Source organism: Sycon ciliatum, chromosome 6 (assembly GCF_964019385.1).
Source record: "Sycon ciliatum chromosome 6, ocSycCili1.1, whole genome shotgun sequence".
NCBI classification, from domain to species: domain Eukaryota; kingdom Metazoa; phylum Porifera; class Calcarea; order Leucosolenida; family Sycettidae; genus Sycon; species Sycon ciliatum.
This window is the reverse complement of record NC_088648.1, coordinates 21293842-21314304: the sequence shown is the minus strand read 5'-3', so window position 1 is coordinate 21314304 and position 20463 is coordinate 21293842. Positions and strand designations below refer to the sequence as shown.

Genomic DNA, 20463 nt, shown 5'->3' with positions numbered 1-20463 from the left:
AACAGGCTGATGCCTCGCCAATTGTCACATGACCGTAGGTCGCCTTTCTTCGGTATGGGTACAATCTCAGCGTCGCGCCACTCAGAAACAACGGAGCCACCTGCCCAAATCTGGGAAATCAGAGAATGAATACGCCGGTGGAGAGCAAGACCGCCACCCAGCACCAATTCCGGCACAATACCTGACGAGCCACCAGCCGTGCCCCTACTCATCCTCCGCATCGCAGCCATCACCTCCTCAAATGTCGGGGCCATGTCAAGTTCATGACGCGGCTCAGCAGTAGGCATGTTATCAATGACATGCATACTAAACTGACTAGCAATGTTGAGCACTCTGTCGAAGTGTGCATGCCAACGCGTAACAAGACTTTCCGGGCTGTCAGTAAGGTGTCCGTCTCCATCATAAACCGCCGAGGGTGTGACCGTACGCCTGCCATCATCCACTCGCTGCAATTTTCGGATGCATTTCCACCTCACACAGCCATCCCTTTGAGCACGCTCAGCATCACCGACCACCTCACGGATCCATTGTCCCTTTGCACCACGCACCGCCCTCGCAACCGACCGCTGGGCTGATCTAAATCCGGAACGTGTCGTTTGATTGCCTGCCGACAACATTCGTTCATGGGCACGTCGCTTCGCCTCAATAAGTGGCTCCAATGCTGCCCTATTCTCCAGAAACCAGTCTGGTTGCCGCCGCCGACCATGGCCCAGTGTTCTCTCCGCTACGCTGGTGATGTCATCACGAAGGGAATTCCAGGTCTCTTCAACACTCTGGCCACCACCGACCGCGCCACCACAGGCTGCCTCCATTGACTCTCGGTACTGCAGTAACGTATCAGGCTCACGCAGGCGATGGGTGGCATACGACCTCCGCTTAGGGACAGTGGATCTACGTTGGACGAAGTCCAGGACAAGCTTGGCCCGAACCATGTAGTGGTCAGTCCAGCACAGTGCGCCGCGGACAACACCAACGTCCTTACAGTAGCAGCAATGAGCTGTACGCATGATGACATAATCAATGAGATGCACTTGGCGAGTGGCTGGATGAGTCCATGTTCCACGCTTACTTCGTCCCTTCTTGTACCATGTATTCATTACTGACAATTGATTAGCTGCACAGAATGACAACAGCTCCTCACCAGCCCGATTGCAATTTCCAAGGCCAAATTGGCCCAAGACACAACCCCACATCCGCTCATCCCCTGGCATGCCATCGATACGACTCACAGCGCTGTCTGCATAGTCAGTGCTGGACCCGACGCGCGCGTTCAAATCCCCAAGGAGCACAAGAACATCTCTGGATGGGATACTGTCCACAACTCGTTGCAAGTCATCGAAAAACTTGCGTCTTACGTTCGGTGGGGCTTTACTCGTTGGAGCATAAACATTGACGATAGAGACACAGAAATCTGCGTGTCGCTTACCTCCACCAGGGAGTTTATCACCTCGCTTGGCGACAAGAAGACGAGCAGTGACAATACGCGAACTGACGGCGCTCCACTGCTCCCCTCCGCTCTTCCACATCCCGGTCACGGCGGAATTCATCAAAATTCCAACTCCCTCGTTCCGGCGGCCGGGCTCACTCCCCAAAGGCAAAGGCCTCCCAGAGTGTAACAACGTACCGCTCCCAGCAGGCCAGACGTCGCTTCCAAACCATTTCGTCTCCTGAATACCAGCAACGTCCACGCCGAACCTGCCGAGTTCCTCCACAAGAAAATCCAGTTTCCTGTCAACGGCGGTATCCGAGACATTTTTATTTTTACGGCATATTTTGGCATCACCAGCGTCCTCCACCAAGGACCGAACGTTCCATGTCGCAGTGACCAGTGTCCCCTTCGCCTTCGTCTTCCCCGTCCTCCTCGTTGTGACCATAATTCATTCAAATTCAAAAAACTACAAATTCCCCAAACCAACTTTGTTGCAACTTGTTGCAAGTTGCAAGTTGCAACTTGTTGTTGGAGGAGGCAGTTTGCTCTTTTTGAGCTCTGTCTCAATGATGGATTAGCCACACTTGGCAGCCAAGTGCCGTATGGTGGAGACCAGGCCTTGGCTGCTGTGGCCCGTCCTGACAGCCTTGCGAGCTGTCGGGAGGTTTGTTGTACGCATTGCACTAGTCAGACACACACACACACACACACACACACACACACACACACACACACACACACACCGTGACAAGCACCTTTGCAAAACTTCAACGCAGGTTGGTGCCATCAATATGCACTGTACAGATATGTAGTAAAGCAACTCAAGGACATGCAGTATTGTCTGTACATGTACAGGCAGGTGTGTAGCTCCTCTATAGTCAGCATAGTCCAGTCAGTACACCAGAAAATGGTCGTCATAGCTACTACATAGTCTTAACAGACAAAATGGCGGCTATGAGGTTGCTGGTGGTACATGGTCACTACACCACAGATGGTCGAGCTACACCCCCTGTGTACAATTCTGTGGGTGTCTCTCAGTTACCTGACTGATAACATTTCTACTTACCTCCAACAAAGGTATCCACTGACTTCATGTCTTCTAGGAACTTTGAAAAGTTTGCTTCAGGTTCGGTGCTACGCACAATACTACAGAAGGTGTGGAAAGTCTCAGCTGTACCCCTGCTCAGCATATCTAGCAGTCGGTCATTGTGTTTGGCCGAATCGTTTATCGCCATCAATTCCTTCTTCTGCGCATCGGAGATCAACCGCTTGGCACAGCATTCCACACGAATTGCATCGCAGCTGAGCGCTGCTTGGAGGCGTGGGATCCACTTGCGGAACATCTGGCTTGACCATGGCCATGTGTTGACCGCGGGGTTCTGCAATAACAACATACAGAGTGCATACAGTCGACCTTGGCGGATAATGCTCGAATAATTGGCAGATTCTGCTTGAAAAGCAGTGAAATTGGCAAAACCATACAAAACTTATGGCAGGCACTTCACCTTGCCTTGAATTCTGCTCCATTTCTTTATCCACATACCAAACATGCATGAAAGCATCCCGATAAAGTACCAAATTCTGAAGACAAAAATATCTGCCAGCAGTACCTGCCAAGGGCTAGCATACCATGAGCTGAGAATCACAGAAGTTGCCAGTAAGGTACGACCAGGGAGTCGTAAAATACCGGTATTTTACAACTCCCTGGCTACGACCAGTACTGAGCAGCATACATGGTGCCATGCAAGTTCTGTTTTTTTGTTTTTGTTTTTAGCACTGCCAGAGATCTTTGCTGTGTTGATCAAGTGTTCATCGGGGGATGAGACAGCCCTCGCTAGCTGCAGATACACTCGTATGGGCTTATTGCTTGCGTTTGGCCACTGCCATTTCAGGGGCCTGGTTGGCTGAGGTAGGCCACATTGAAGCGTTACTGTTCGCTGAAGATATTCAATAATACCAGATGGCCCTTTACACGTATTGGCACAAGTTTTAACCATCCAATGATAGCATGGAGCGGGTACATGTGTGTGTGTGTGTGTGTGTGTGTGTGTGTGTGTGTGTGTGTGTGTGTGCACGCATGTGTATGTACTGTGTATGTATGTTTGTTTGTGTGTGTGCACGTGCGTGTGATTGCGAGTGTATGTGCGCATGCAAACATGTGTGTATGTGTGTGCACACTGTAAGATGTCTTTGAGACAACATTTTCAGAATTTGGCAAAGCAATGATGTGTGGACAATTCATACCTCTGCTGTAGCCATGACTGCGACAACAACAAAAGTCACGGACGTCAGTCACCATCTGTTGTACATGTACACACAATAAACCACACCAAAATAGACGTGGCACATCATGAGTGTTGTAGAAATGGACATCATTCCTCAGAATGTTTTCAGCATGTGCAGATTCAAAAAAAATCACGGTTCGCGTGAGACTCGGCCAAATGCCCAGTTTTCCGTATCCGCAGGAACGCCACCACCCTCTTGGATCGAGGCGCAGATGCAGTTCCTAAGCGGTGGGAGGTGAGTAGATCAGACTTCCAAGCAGGACTTGAACCTGGTACCCTCTGTTTCTCAATCATGGTCTTAGACCATCCCCCTATGCCTGCCTGCAAATTCCAAAGAAACCCTAAAATTCAAAAAGCATTTCACACTTTTGTTTCAGTGGAGGCAAGGTTGCAAGAGCGTGCACTGAGCATTGACAGGAGTGCATCACCCCCAAGAGTAGGCAGCTCCCGCATACAGTTTTGTCCCAACAGAATTTCAAGTTGACAGCATTGTTTTGATGCAATGCTCCTCTCGCCAGAGTGATTTACGGCGTTTGTACAGCTTATCAAACCGTCACACGTTTTTCCTTGCGCTATTTTGTACTAGCTAAGGTCCAGGATATGTTTGATAGTCGGCGCACATTGCATCATATTATGACGTCAACTTGAGGAAGTTGGCTGCTCTCAACGTCGAGAACGCGCGTCCAGAGTACGAGAAGCATGTCGAGCTCTCCGCTCAGCAAATTTACAAGGGAGCACCACTCCCTTTTCATTGCAACGTGTATCTGGGAGTCCAAACCAGGAGCTGAAAGAAGCACCAAGGCTTAACCCTTTACCATCCGTGCGTACTTGAATCGATCTCTAGAGATCGATGGACATGCATACACTAAAACAATCGTAACTCGATCGATTCTTGTCGGAATTTAAATAACTAAGTATCTAGGAGGAAGCCGAAGAGCCCAGCCTTCCATTGCATCAATCGGCGAAGAGCTGCGATGTCGCATTCCAAAGATATTGCGCTCAACATTTCAGTTACGCCAAAAGTCGAATTTCTATCCGAGTGAGTGACCTTGAGCGGGGATTTTCCCCTCTCCGGCCTGACATACTGAGTCACTTTGGCATGCTTTGAGCGCGTGGGCAGCATGAAAAGAAACTCAAGCAAAAAATTTGGAATGTTTACGATGAAGGAGCGAGAAATGGCTGGCGAGGAGAGATTTTCCTCGTATATCCAGCGATGGGGTGTATTTGAAGCTCCCTGGCGCTGGATATGTGATCTCGGTAGTGTCCTGTTTGAGCTCAATGTACGCAGCTCGTGGAGAGCTTTCCAGAATGCCCAAGATTGTGAAAATTGGTTGATTAGAACTGAAGATATTCTCAGAATAAGGTGAGAATTATTGCATTTGGGACTGCTGGGGAAATTTGGTCGGATGGTAAAGGGTTAAGCCCTCTGGCCCTCCCGGATGGGTTATTCGACCATGCACGGTGAAATAGAAATGCGGAGCTGCTTTTGATTCGCTGGTCGCATTTCTTTGGCCGCGACTACTGGTATATATACTTCGAAGTAACAGTCCATATATTCCACGCACGCCATGTATAGAGATACTCTGACCAGTAGTCAACGTTCCTCTGCAGACGGAGTTCTGGTAAGACTGTTAATATCATGTACACGTACCGTCGTGGACATGGAAATCCGGTCGCACGTCTAGCGGCCCCAGGGCCCTGGCCATGCAGCCGTGGATAAGCGGAACGTGCATTACTAGTATGTGATGCAGCGCAGCGCGCTGGTCGCATCGTACGTGCTGAGGGCGCCGGCCCCGGTCAATCGACTGGATTTCCATGTCCACTGTATACAGTACATGCACTTTCACACACTGACAAGGTTTCACATGGTAGATCTACAGCTTGTATGGTGTTTTGAGTTTCAGACGCCATTCGGTGTAAACGACCATGATTACCTGTTCGCCTGTTCGCCTGTTCGCCTGTTCACCTGTTCACCACCTGTTCGCCTGTTCGCCTGTTCACCTGTTCACCTGTTCACCACCTGTTCGCCTGTTCACCTGTTCACCCGTTCACCCGTTCACCCGTTCACCCGTTCACCCGTTCACCCATTCACGCATTCATTCATTCACGCCTTCACCCATTCACGCCTTCACCCATTCACCCATTCACCCATCCACCCATCCACCCATCCACCCATCCACCCATCCACCCATCCACCCATCCACCCATTCACCTATTCACCTATTCACCTATTCACCTATTCACCGTACTTTACTCGCAATCGCAGTACACAAGCAAAATAGTCATTTAGGGGCCGTCCGTAAATATCGATGTTTTTTTAGAGACGATATTGGTGCGTCTGGGGGGGAGGGGGTTTGAGCCATGTGCGTCTTTTCGAGCATCAGAAAAATATCGATGTAAATATCTGAAGTTTCGCCGATCCCTGCACGCGGACGTCTAAATGGCTATACAAGAAATGTGAAACCAGCTTCCGTTCGCGGAGCTAAAACTCGCGACACAGGAACAAAATCAAAAATTGGAAGCTGTACGCCCATGGCGAATTTCAAGAGCAAAAGAATGAGCTATTGATTGTGGAAATCGGCCGAACGATGCCTGCAGGAGACCTTTTTCAAGACGTAGAGGCAGTGCGAACAAACACGGACGAACTCCACAAGAGTTTCCAGTCTTCACTGTCTGAACAAGGATTTGAAAAAATTCAAGCCCGAGCGTAGCCGCTTTGGCTACACCAGTAGTACACGATGTCTGTGAGCACTGCAGCGCCAACCCGGTTCGCTCCCCCCATCCCAGGCCAGGCGATGCAGCTATTGCGTGAGTGCGGCGGGATTTTCACGCCTACACCGGACCCTCAACATCCATTCCTGGGCACTTCATGAGCATCCAAAAATATTGATTCCATGATCTAGATGTACATGTGCGTCTTCTGGGGGGAGGGAGGGGGGTCAAGGGAGAGAAGCACCAATATCGTCTCTAAAAAAACATCGATATTTACGGACGGCCCCTTAGTTGTTGAGACGATCACAGTAGTATGAGCCATGCATACCCGTTACCTTGGTTACCGGTGCACTGCGGCCACTTCAGGAAACGAGAACGAACAACAATACCCAAGAACCGAACAAAACTGGCCAACCACTTACCCAGAATCACTGGAACACCATGACAAACGGGGACGATGAACGTCCAGCGACGAGCGCTCCTGAAGGCTGCAGCCAGGAGTCACGGTTTCCTTGAATCCTGGACACGACTTTGAACGTCGTAGGCGGATAGGCTGTAGCAGTTCTCGACGTCGTGACGGTATGGAGCAGTCGAATGGAGCCTCCGAGCCACAAGGAAACTTCAATGAAACCCTTTTGCTAACACACAGATTCTTACACAGCCTGCACCCAAACAAACTTTGACACAAAGCAGCAGACGGCTAAACTAACTGTAACACCATCTCGCTGCCTACAACAACTCGTCTACAAGCTGCCTGTACTGGCTGTAGCATGAAAAACTGAAGAAACTACAGCTAGCGCTGCAGTGAAAATATTTCACCACGAAGCTCCAGTGCGGCAATGGTGCCCGTTTCGCCGAGATGAGCCACTAATTACAGTGAAACCTCGTTAAGAAGAACACTGATAAGACAAACGTTTGCCTAAGAAGAACTAGTATGGGGCTGTTAAGTGTGACGTCACGGCCCCTTCGATACGCATAGCAACGGAGAGCACTGGGGACAAACAAAAGTCGCGTCCTCTGGATGGAACCAGTTGTGAAGGGCAACAGCATCTAAATGACTGGAGAGAGAGCAGTTTTTCTTTGCTTTTTCGTCAAGCGATTGTTGTCGCTCTTTACTCCTTGTTCTTTCCTCTACAAATCTCCTGTAGTCGTCGAGGGCCTTCATAATGGCTGTGAAATTGGCTGCCCACTGTAAAACTCCGTGTTTGAGAGTGCTTTGAAGATTCTTCGCCTCCTGATGGATCAAAGTACGAGCGCTCTCTGTGGATTCGATTATGTAGGTGAGTTGTTCAAGAAATCAGTGTCTTCTTTCTGTCTCTGCCCTCACGCTGGCACAATATCAGCCTCTATATCCATGACAGCCCGCACCTCTCGTAGACTGCATGGCTTAGCTGTATTCTCGCCCTCCGTGGTGATTGAAGACCCATGGAAGAAGTTGTTCAGAATGATGTCCTGAGAATATAAAATAAAATAATTCCAGGGAATTGTTACAGAGTGTATTTTGGAAGGATGGAGAGAGAGAGAGAGAGCACTGTTTGAAGTGTTTTGTCTCACTGTAATTACTCCAGATTATTGAATGGTGTATGATCTACTCGATATTTTCCGCAATGGGTTTTCCTGATTTGCGGGATCTCTTCTTTTGCTGTTTGCGTGTTTACAGGAAGTGACTGTCTGGTGTATCTGCACCAGATCCTGGGGAAATGAAGTCAGATGCAGAGGCAGGGTCGTCCAGTGATGCAACACTGCCGTTCTATGTGCAACGTCACCACTAATTCCCCCGGCGAAAACACAAACACGTGAAGAGACTACAGTATTGACCGTTTTGGTAATGAATCGTGACTGCTCGGACAGTCGATAATCGAAACACAGAGCACCAGCATGATGTTTTCATATTGGGAACCACACACCAGCTCAATTCTCAAGCCCAAAAATTGATTAATACAAAACACAGAGCGACGCAACAAGAGATCATCCGGCAACCAAACCAACCTGGGTCTGATGCACTGAATAGTCCTGAAATACGCAGGCCACACAAAACAGTGCAAGCACAGACTGTTACAAGGCACATGCATTGCAGAACAAAGTGTAACCAAAGATACACAGGGTTATAGCTGTACACTCGTGCATGTGCTCGCTCAGCCCAAGAACACGCAGGATGATAGAAATAATCCGGGGGAAACACGCTAATGTCATGACCGGGGAGTGGGCCAGACATACTTTCAGGATTCTACAATTCCAGGTTCTTTACGGAAATATACCAGGAGTCCAGATACCCATTCCTCACCCTCACCACACAAGAAGACCAAAGCTTCACTCTAGGACCAAGCTCAAACAACAGAAGCAACAAGAACAACAACAACCAGCGATCGATGCAAAGCATCGAGCTATATACTACAAGACCTAGTAGCGTGCACGGCGCGGAGCGAGTAGCCAGCAAAGCAAGAATAGTGATAGGTTTCACAACACTATTGATCGACAAGACACATCGCCGCCACGGCAAACACTTCATAAAGACACATGTATAAGCAGACGGAATACAATACAGATAATGACATTGTAGCAACACACGGACACGACACTAGCACCGAAGTAAGCATCAAGACGTAAATAGTGCAGCTCTGAAAATGTAAAAACTACATTGACATGTACATTGGTGTGCCGAGTAGTATCATCCTTGATCACCCATCCAACCAAGACGTTATCAGGTCCCAGACGCCGAGATCCCACGCCGAATGTGAAGTGCATCTAGCCTTGAACCTGTTGCACAAGGCACACACATATGACAAAAAATGACATCCACTCCGATTATTTCCAGAGGCCAATCATAACAGAACACAGAAATGAAACCACGGGCTCAACAAAGTAAACGCAAAGGAAATTAGTTAAAATAATCCATGAAGTGCTATTTTAATTCCAGCGCTGACTGCAGTGTGGCGTCATGGCCCGATACCCGCTGAGCATAGACACAAACTCCATTTGACAGGGGCACGACATACTATTTTGGAATAAAGTCACAGGGTCGTAGCACCCGCTACGACTGGTACGACGATGGCCGCGCCACTTTTCGAAAAGTGTGGTCCGTCTGGAACGTGCAAAACCGTAATAAAAAATCAGGATCCATCGATATTTGCATATGCGCATCAGACCTTTTTCTAGACTCGTACTCGTAGATCTGTTATGCATTTGCAGTCGTACTGAGTACTGTACTCGACTGCACACTGCGCCAGAAGTGTGCCAGAAGTTCCCAGAACGCAGGATTTTGTGTCTTTTACTAAATTTTCCCAGGGGGGGGGGGGGGGGCGGACCCCCTCCAACACGGCCTTCCGCCGCACCGACCTTCGGTCGTACCACTTCCAAAACCCCTCCTACGCCCGGGTCATAAAGTACAGCACTCCAATGACATGACGGACACCTCGTGCAAATGCGTGGTCTGTTCATCCGGCCAACTCGGCCACGCATGAGAGTGTGTGCATGTACGCGCGCACGCAAGCGCGCACGTGCACACAGTGCCACACACACCATGTATTCGGTGCGTATGGCGTACCTGTTGCGGAGATAATGAAGATGGAATCATTATCATGATGTTACATGTACATGTACAGTGTATGTTTGAGTGTAAAGTAAATTTTATTTTATTACACATTTCTTCGACACAACTTACTCCACATCTTCGCATTTCTCATAATCCATCCATCTACACTCCGTCTCAGTTGAGGAAAATTCTCCCAGGTATACACTCGTCACCACAGCCATGTGATGACATTGGGATGGGCCCCAAGCACGACTGCACTCTCCAGTTACAATAATATAATTTATTTGTCCAGATTATCTGTGAAGACAAAATGCAATGCATAGCGGCAATCGATGGATGAAGAGAGAGTTTGTAAATACACATATCTTTCCACTTGTTCAGGAGCTTACCTTTTGGAGTTCACATCGTTTACACGATCTCTTATGCTGTCTTGCACCTTGGCTTTGTTGACCATGGATACGCCATCCCAGAAGACATTCTACAGGAGCTACTAATGCAGAGCGTTTTTCACGCTCGATCTCGGCGATCTACCTCGTCACGCCAATAAAATCCTCCGTGACACTGGCTACAGTCACAAGAGACGTCTCAGTAAGGTAATGAGCACGACAACGCCGTCGAGATCAAGGACAAAGAGAAAACAAAACACTCACTGAAAACAGCAAAGAAGAAACGAAGAAATGTACACGATTCCTATATGTTGCCACTGACAACTGGTTCGGTGGAGACGACGCTACTTTTGTTTGTCCCCAGTGGGATCGTTGCTATGCGTATCGAAGGAACTGTGACGTCATCACTTAACAGCCCCATTCGTAACTGTATTGGATAAACCCTGTTTATTCACTGGGTTAACATATGGATAAGAAGAACTCCCGTTATTCCGAACAAAATATCATCGGTCCCTTGATGTTCGTCCTATATAGGCTAAAGAGGTTCGACTGTATTATATTTTAAATATTAAATATTAAATTTTATACCGCGTAGATCTACCGCAGCATGCAGCATGCAACGGCAGTGCGTGACGACTCCGTGAGGCCTGAGGGTGGCCCTGGCCGGTACGGGTGGGTAGATCTACGATACGGGTCCGTGTCACGTTTTGTGGATGACATGCCTGTTATGTATGCTATAGAGTATAGTGTATAACAACGGTAATACAACCTCTGTCTGCAGAACTGCATGTCCTGACAGTCATTGTTAGGCTAACTAACTTAGGGTTGGGGGGCCAGTTGTGTTTATTAGTTTGACTTTGACTGAACACAATGTTCAATGACAAGGAAGCGAATGAGGTCCAAGTAACCCAGGCATGGGAAAACTTGGAAAGGTGACACAGATGAAAAGAAAATATTGGAAAAATTATGTCATTGGTGTAGTGCGCCGAGCCGCCGACCCGGCATGGCCCAGGCGGCTGCTACAGCACCGAAACGACGAGCGGCGACCGTGACGGCACCACGGTCCAAGAGCATGAAACGAGGAATAGTCTGGAACGAGGAAGTCGAAGACGGTAAGAGACCTCGGCTTGCACAACTCAATCCTCCCCGCCCCCATTGAAATAAAACACTTGCATGCGATTGAGGAGGATACAGTTCTTGTATGCCAGGAAAGGAGATTGAAGGAGGTCACGAAGACGACATGTATCTACGGTTAACGCGTTGGGTACTGCACCCAGTGGCGGCAGTGCCCGCAGTGTCAGGGCGCGGTCCTGGGACACAGTTGCTCAGCTGCATGCACCCAAGGTTTCCTACTTACTGTCCATTCAGAAAAAGATGATATCCTAGCTTTTGGCCATGAATGGGTCATAAGGAGAATAGGATGTCAGCCCGGTTTTGCCCCCAAAGCACTGAATTGGGGAATAAACATGAAAATCCAGGCTGTTCTCTGCACTTGCATAACAGTACATTCGCGGTTCGAACCACAGTTGAGGCACCTTTTTGGACCCTTTTTCAAGTTTCGAATCTCGCAGCACTGCACAGTGTACCACAAAATCACGAAAAATCACCAAACACGGGAGCTCTCCAGAGCCAGCGCTCGTCTTTTTCTGAATGGACTGTGGACCGTGCAGTACATCTAACATGGAGAGAGTGGGCGAGACTAAAACATAATGGGGTTGGGGAACAGAGCATGCACTGGTGCCAGGGAAACTCCAGCACATCCGCATAGGAACTGGAATTATACTTTAATACCGGGAAGAATGCCGGGACCTGCTCTACTTCATCGTCATCTCTCACAGCAGATTATGTTGGAAATTCTCCCAGTACACTAGCATCCATCTTCATGAGAAATGAGAAACCAGAAACAAAACAAAAAACTTTGAGGGCAGGTCGTACTGTATCAATTCTATTTACCGTATTTTCCCGAATATAAGTCGACTTCGAATATAAGTCCACCACCCCAAATCCAGGAGTCAATTTCATGAAAAAAAGTTTTTATAGCTCTATGACACCCACACATAAAAAATGATGAATTCTCTGCGAGGAGAGATCATAATTATCATGCCAGTAAGACAAAATCTGAAAAATCTGAACACAACCAGTGTGATCCAAATGTTCACATGGTTCGTACGGTAGTGCATTTTTGTACGGACACTCCAGTCACTTCATTTGTTGTGCCAGACTCCCGTATGTAAGTCGAGTTCCGTTTGTAAGTCGAACCCCAGGTTTTGACGAAATTTCTGGCGCACAGAAGGTTGACTTATATTCGGGAAAGTACGGTATTGCAGCATCTCAAGACGCAGTGGACACTCCGGTCAAAGTGAAGAGAGTGGGTGATAGCCAGCCACGGTGATAAAGATAAGTAGGGGTTAGGAGGGGAAACGAATGATCTACGAATCGGTATTTCGGCCCTGAAACGCCCTTTGGCACAATTTGATCTGATCAGGATCACTCAGCGCATTCAGGAACCCATTCAAGAATAGGCCCAAGAGTCGATTCGAGAATAGACCGAACGCCGGTACCCACCGTTTATCTACTATGATCTTAGACCACCCCACTATGCCTGTCAACCCATAGAATTTTCTACAATGTACACGATGTTTTGTGACCTGTCCATTTTCCCTGTAGCATACCGGTTTCAGCTGGCTGGCTTTCGCGATGCCACCGAGTATGAGCATTTTCACGGTGAAGATCTGGTAAGAAGTTTCGATGATATGGTGCTTTGAACTTCACATATAGTCAATAACAGCAACAACAACAACAACAACAACAACAACAACAACAACAACAACAACAACAACAACAACAACAACAACAACAACAACAACAACAACAACAACAACAACAACAGCAACAACAACAACAACAACAACAACAACAATTGCCGATGGTGCCATCGTGAGAATAAAGAATTCAAACAAACAATATCTCTTATTGGCCATTGGCCATCGCGAGAATAGAGATTTGAAAAACAACAACAACATACGTAAGAAAGTCCGTTGCTCCCCACAACGAAGCTCGTACTTTTCCGCCAACTTTACTTGACACTTGACCCCAAGTCCAAGTCAAGTGGGCGGAAAAGCGAGCGCTCCAGTGTGGGGAGCAGCCAACTTTCCTATAAAAATCAAAACAATTAAATTATCATGGAAGGTGCTACCACATCTTGTTCACATAAAGTATTTTGTGGAGTATAAACCTCACCCGGATTTTTTGTTACGATGTACACACATCTACCCTAGTTATCACTATCAATTTGAACTGATTATGTCCACAAAGAACGATATAGGCCTTGAACGTGCTACTTTGAACTACATGGCAACCAGGCTGGTTTCATGAGAACACTGACTTATGGATCCAATCAGTCGGATCTAGTTTTGGCTCGTGGCACGGACAACAGCAGGGCCGGCGGAACCGCTCCGGTCGGTCCGGCCATGGCCGGACCAACTTTTCGGCCACCGACGATTTTTTTTAGGACGCAGTAATGTCATGTTGTGATCATCGATTGTACATACGTACGCGTATTTGCGATCTCACTCTGATCTTGCTAGGCCTCCGCGGAATGTGCCGGCATAATTTCGGGAATTATCGGTGTAAAATGGCAATAAATAAGATAAATTGTGCACTCATAACAACAGCAAAAATGAAGAAAGTCAAGTTCCATAACGTTTTCTTGTGACTGTCATCAGTGGAACGCCGTCACATAAAAATGTAATAACTAAAACACACACTTATATACATGTAGCTAATATGGTTTCAGGTAGAAATACAGCAGCTAACAAGTACTGTGAGAGTATGCATGGTATTCGTTGCTCTAACTTCTATCTTACATTACTTGTTGCACCCGCCGGCTACCATGGCTCATTGATGGTCTCCCGACATGTAATACATTCCCTTTGACTTTGTGTCACCGCCAGATCCTTTTACTTCTGGTGTCCGTTTCATGTTCATTGCTCGCTTGCGCGCTGGCATGCAACTGGCGTGCTCTCATGCATACAGTGCGTACAACGAAGAACTACATCAGTTCCAGTTAGTTTTAGAGTTGGCCGTGGAACAAACTTGTGCTTTTCGCTCTCCCACATTCTCTGCTTCTTCTCCAATAATTATATGAACACTGTTCGCCAAAGAACTCGTTGTGGACGTTGTTGTGAGTGCGTGTCCGGGAGTGAGTTGGGGCGGTCGTGATTATCTAACAGCTTGGTGCCGAAACCCGGTTTGGTGGAGTAGCAGTGTGCAATACGATGTCGACGTTGAAGTTTGATAGTTTTGTTCGGCCGTTTCGTGGAAAAGGTGATAACCTTGCTGCGTTTTGGTCTAAGTTCCTGGTCCTTGGAGAACTGCACAAATGGGACTCGGAGGAAAAACAGATGGCGCATCTGCCATTGTTGCTGGATGGTCCGGCGTTCCTGGTGTTTGACCAGTTGTCCGCAGAGGATCGGAAGAAGACCGCGGCGGTGAAGGCTGCTTTGGAGGCGGCTTTCGCGCCCAGCCCGGCGGAGTCCTACCATCTATTCGTAGGGCGGCAGTTGGCCCTGGATGAGCCTGTCGACGCCTACGTAGCAGACCTGACGCGCCTGCTGACATTGTCAGGTCACAAGGTTGCTGCGGATGGGAAAGATCCGTTGCTCGTGGAGCAGTTGATCAGCGGTCTACCACACGAGTATGGGAAAACCGTCCGGCTGGCCAACGCCATGAAGAGCCTTACCGTCGCGGAGCTGACTGGACAGGTGAGGACGATGCAGTCAGCGGCAGGGGTCGCTCAGGCGGTGGCTGCAGCCCGATCTGGTCCCCCGCCCCAGAGTCAGTCGCTGATGTGCTATGGCTGTGGCCAAGTGGGTCACATGCGCCGTAGCTGCCCGAATCAGCAGCGTCGTGGCGGTGGACAGCGCGGTGGCGGTGGACAGCGCGGTGGCGGTGGACAGCGAGGTGGCGGTGGTGGGCCCCCGCAGTCGACTTGGCCAAGGACGACCACGGATGCTCCAGCCAAGAGGAGTGGACCCACGTGCTATCGCTGTCATCAGGTGGGCCACCTGAGGAAAGACTGTCCTCAGAGGTCAGATTCTGGACGTGTGGCCGCCACAGCACCAGCCCCGGCAGCGTCGCACCCGCGGACGGATTTCTGCCTGGCTATGCCCCGGCCTTCGTCGCAGCTGATTCGAGTTGCAGTGGAGGTGCAGGTCGAAAACGCACATTGGAGCCGCCAAGCGTCGGTTGTCGACACGGGTTGCACTCGGTCCCTGATCGAGTGGCCAGTTGTCCAGCAGCTGGGTATGCAGTCCAGCCTGAAGGAGACCAGCGACCGGCTGATCACGGTGGACGGCACACCCTTGGACGTCACCGGCAGCGTGGACATGACGCTGAAGCGCGAGGATGGCTCGGTCTACCTACCGACGATCAAGGTTTCGTTGCTCGTCGTGCCGAACCTCGACGCCCACAACACCGATATCGTGATCGGATCGGACATCGTATCCCAAGTTGGTGGTGTCAGCATCTCCCATGATCAGCCGGGAGGCCAGTTATCGTCTGTTGTATTCGGCCCCGCACGTGACGTCGCCTCGGCCGGCGTGGCGGCTGCCACGGAGAAGCTGTCACGGCATATCTCGGTCAGCGACGGCGATGGTCAGGTCACGCTGCGGATGGACGACATTGAGGCAACCTGGCGCGACGACCTAGGCTTCTGGGAAGCCACCTGGCGATGGAAAGCCGACACGGAGCCGTCTCTTCCTCTTGGTTCTGGTGTTGGAGAATATCCGCGCAAGAAACTCAACCCAGAGCAAGAGCAGCAGTTCGTCAAGGAGGTCCAGATGTGGCGCGAGAACGGCTGGCTGGTCCCGTACGACCGTGAAGCGTTCGGTGAACCGGCCTGTGTTCTTCCACTGATGGCTGTCGACCAGGCTCACAAGGCGTCAACTCCCGTGCGGCCGTGCTTAGACTACCGCGCTCTGAATGAGTGTCTCGTGTCGCACCCAGGCCTGGATGCGCCGGCTTGCGGCCAGAAGCTGCGCGAGTGGCGACTCGGGGACGGTGATAGCGCCCTCCTTGATCTGAGCAAGGCGTACCTCCAGATCCGGATGGCTCCCCGTCTGTACCGCTATCAAGCGATCGTGTGGCAAGGAGAGTTGTTTGCCATGACGCGCATGGGGTTCGGCCTCAACGTCGCGCCGAAGATCCTCGACATGGTCGTGAAGTGGGTGACCAAAGACCTCGACGGCGTGGACAACTATGTCGACGACTTGCGTGTGCCGGACTCCCAAGTGGTGGCCACGACCCAGCAGCTCGAGCGCTACGGCCTGAAGTGCAAGCCTGCCGAGAAGCTCCCTACTGCTCGGGTGCTGGGCCTCCAGCTCTCGACTCAAGACGGCACGATCAACTGGCAACGTCGCCGTGACGTCTGCCTGCAGCTACCGGAGGCGCCCACCAAGCGCGCCGTGTTCAGCTGGTGCGGCAAGCTCGTCAGCCATTACCCCGTCTGTGCGTGGCTGCGACCGACGACGAATTGGCTGAAGCGGATGATCGGCGAATCCGTCGGCTGGGATATCGCCGTGCCACCTCGTCTGCTGCAGCTCTGCCGCGACATCCAGACCCAAGTCAACGAGCACGATCCGGTGCGTGGCGTATGGTCGGTGCAGCATGACAACGCAACGGAGTGGCACGTGTGGTGCGATGCGTCGGGAATCGCGCTGGGTGTCGTGGTGCAAGTCAACGGCGAGGTCATCGAGGACCGCAGCTGGCTGCGCCCGGCTGACGACAAACGGCATATCAACATCGCTGAGTTGGACGCCGTCATCAAGGGCCTCAACGCGGCTGCCAATTGGCCTGCGCGGAAGATCCGCCTCCACACGGATTCCAAGACCGTGCATGGCTGGCTTCGTCAGATCCTCGGGAACGAGCGCCGCGTGAAGGTTGGCGGGCTCCACGAGCTGCTCGTCAAGCGTCGGTTGCAGATCATTGACGACATCGTCGCAACCGCTCGCCTTGACGTGGAGGTGAACTGGGTTCCGTCAGAACAGAACCTCTCCGACCAGCTCACGCGCGCTCCGACGTCCTGGCTGGCCTGCACATCGGATAACAGCGTGACGGATGTTGCTGCCAGCCTCGCCATCATGCCGAGTCTGTCGATGGCCGAGATCCTGGCCGGGCAGGAGGACGATGGTGCACTCCAGGCAGTGAAGGCCGCAGTGATCGCTGGGGACGACCTCCCGCCTGACAGCGGCTTCCGGAACATCCGCGGTCAGCTGCAAGTTCAAGACGGCGTCTTACAGCGCAGCGTCAAGCTTCCGCCGAACGACGTCAAGTGCGTTCCTGTGCTTCCTGCTGCGCTGGAGGAGCGGGCCGTGCGTGCAGCCCACCAGGTGTCTGGCCATAGTGGCTGGGAGGCGACGTGGCAGTTGCTTCGATCCCAGTGCCATTTCTTGGGCATGGGACAGCGCTGCCAAGCGTTTGTGTCCGGATGCAGCAGCTGTCAAGCCGCCAACCCACGCCGCGGAGAGGCGACCGAGCCCACTCGTCCGGTATCAGCCAACGGCCCCTGGGATGTGGTGCACATCGATACCCTCGAGCTGGGCGTTAACCGGTCCGGGCGTTACCACTGCGTGTTGGTATGCGTGGATGCATTCACCAAGTGGGTCGAGGTGGTTCCCCTCAAGCGTCATGACGGCATCTGTGTGGCTAGAGCTTTCGTCGACGTGTGCTCTCGGTGGGGTCCTCCTCGCGTGGTTCGATCCGACAACGGCACAGAGTTCAAGAACGCTGTCATGTCTTCCGTCTACGAGGCGTTCGGCGTTCATGTCTGCTACGGCGCGGCACGTCATCCCCAGTCGCAAGGCGTGGCTGAGAGGTTCAACCAAACCCTGTTGACCCTCGTGCGGAAGGTTCTGGATGAGGCGCACGACTGGGAACAGGAGCTGGCGATGCTCCTGTACTACTATCGGATCCGGCCACACAGCGCCACCAACGTCTCCCCGATGGAGGCCATGGTTGGTTGGCATCCCCGTGGCTTGGTCGTGGATCGGCCTCAGCACTCGTATTCAGCTGGCTCATGGGTAGACGACCTCCAGCAGCGGGCAGCGGCGATGCGAGACTACATCGAGTCTGCGCTCGGCCGCTTCGACTTCATCGACGAGCCGACACCGAGCCGCTTGACTGTTGGCGATGCTGTCATGCTTCGCCGGCCTCAGCGCTGCCAGAAGCGCCTAACCCCGTACGAGACTGGTTGGCAAGTTATGTCGATCGTGGGCCCCTCGACGGTGGTGGTTCATCGGGTCGACGGCACCGGCCGTGACAAGATCGTGAATGTCGACTTATTAAGGCGTGCCGCCGAGGACGATCTGCCGCCCCCGCCGCCCGTCGCTCCGGGTGCCAGCGATGAAGCCGAGTCGGGCCCTGTTCCGTCTCTGGTATTGAGCGTTGACCCGGTCACGCCGCCGCCTGCTGCAGGCCCATCATTGCGCGACCGGTCTACGCTCGTACGACCTGCTCGATATTCATGATTATGTTGTAGCTATTCGGTAGTGACATGAGTCACTAAGGGGTGATGTGAGAGTATGCATGGTATTCGTTGCTCTAACTTCTATCTTACATTACTTGTTGCACCCGCCGGCTACCATGGCTCATTGATGGTCTCCCGACATGTAATACATTCCCTTTGACTTTGTGTCACCGCCAGATCCTTTTACTTCTGGTGTCCGTTTCATGTTCATTGCTCGCTTGCGCGCTGGCATGCAACTGGCGTGCTCTCATGCGTACAGTGCGTACAACGAAGAACTACATCAGTTCCAGTTAGTTTTAGAGTTGGCCGTGGAACAAACTTGTGCTTTTCGCTCTCCCACATTCTCTGCTTCTTCTCCAATAATTATATGAACACTGTTCGCCAAAGAACTCGTTGTGGACGTTGTTGTGAGTGCGTGTCCGGGAGTGAGTTGGGGCGGTCGTGATTATCTAACAGTACAAAAAGCGAAGTTTGCACCTTTGCAATGTGTGAATATAGTGTATGTGAGAAAGGTAGTGGCAGATGAATGTGATACTGTGTGAATGAATGTAATGGTGCGTGTGTATTACTTGAAGAGTGTGAGTGATACAACGTTTTCTTTCTGTTTACATAGCACAGGGTCACGAGTACGAATATACACAGCTTCCAACACCTGCAATTGTTTGAAGAAACGTGCGCAACGAATAACACTAAACCAGGAATCGTCGAACACCTTACGACATTCTGGACTGGACACCAAATGCTTGTACACTGCAGACTTCCTCTTGTCAACATCAAACTCCTCCTCATCACTACTCTCATCCTCCACCTCCATTCCAATGCCGCCGTCCATCCCATCGCACTCGTATTCGTCAAACAATTGCAGGTGTTGGAAGCTGTGTATATTCGTACTCGTGACCCTGTGCTATGTAAACAGAAAGAAAACGTTGTATCACTCACACTCTTCAAGTAATACACACGCACCATTACATTCATTCACACAGTATCACATTCATCTGCCACTTACATTCATTCACACAGTATCACATTCATCTGCCACTACCTTTCTCACATACACTATATTCACACATTGCAAAGGAGCAAACTTCGCTTTTTGTACTTGTTAGCTGCTGTATTTCTACCTGAAACCATATTAGCTACATGTATAAGTGTGTGTTTTAGTTATTACATTTTTATGTGACGGCGTTCCACTGATGACAGTCACAAGAAAACGTTATGGAACTTGACTTTCTTCATTTTTGCTGTTGTTATGAGTGCACAATTTATCTTATTTATTGCCATTTTACGACTATTGTCTCCTCGTCGATTGTTTAAATTATCGGTGTGATTTTTAAAACGGGAATTATTGGCAATTTTTGTGGAATAATCGGTAAAATTTGAGCAATGCCCCCTTTTTTCAACTTTTTTTCCATTATACATGTAACACCTTGATTTGTACCAAAAAGCTCATGATCCTGAAGTAACTTAGTTGGTCGCCCGGTAAAGAAAGAAAAAAAAGCTTCCAGCCGAGTTTCACGCGAACCGTGATTTTTTGCCCGTTTTAAGTGGCAAAAACCCGTATGCGGCACGGTATCTGCAAAAAGGGAAGAAAAAAA

The 20463-nt window shown here is 50.4% G+C and overlaps 1 protein-coding gene and 1 long non-coding RNA gene across 3 annotated transcripts in view; one reads left to right on the top strand and one right to left on the bottom strand.

Moving 5' to 3' along the window:
• Positions 1 to 8735: 8735 nt before the first annotated feature.
• Positions 8736 to 10764, bottom strand: LOC135818900 (uncharacterized). Of its 2 annotated transcripts, XR_010553809.1 has the most exons (3): positions 10348 to 10752; positions 10088 to 10255; positions 8736 to 9183 (listed from the first exon to the last, which is right to left on the bottom strand). It is a non-coding gene; the product is annotated as an uncharacterized LOC135818900 (long non-coding RNA). The 2 variants fall into 2 exon arrangements; XR_010553808.1 differs by lacking the exon at positions 10088 to 10255 and having other exon boundaries at positions 10348 to 10764.
• Positions 10765 to 11332: 568 nt separating this feature from the next.
• The window catches only part of LOC135819660 (meiosis expressed gene 1 protein homolog), a 12691-nt gene continuing 3560 nt past the window's right edge, over positions 11333 to 20463 (top strand). Inside the window, exons 1-2 of the mRNA XM_065332910.1 lie at positions 11333 to 11456; positions 13012 to 13079. Of these exons, the coding sequence (XP_065188982.1) occupies positions 11348 to 11456; positions 13012 to 13079 (177 nt within the window). The 5' untranslated portion in view covers positions 11333 to 11347. The remainder of the gene's footprint in view (positions 11457 to 13011; positions 13080 to 20463) is intronic.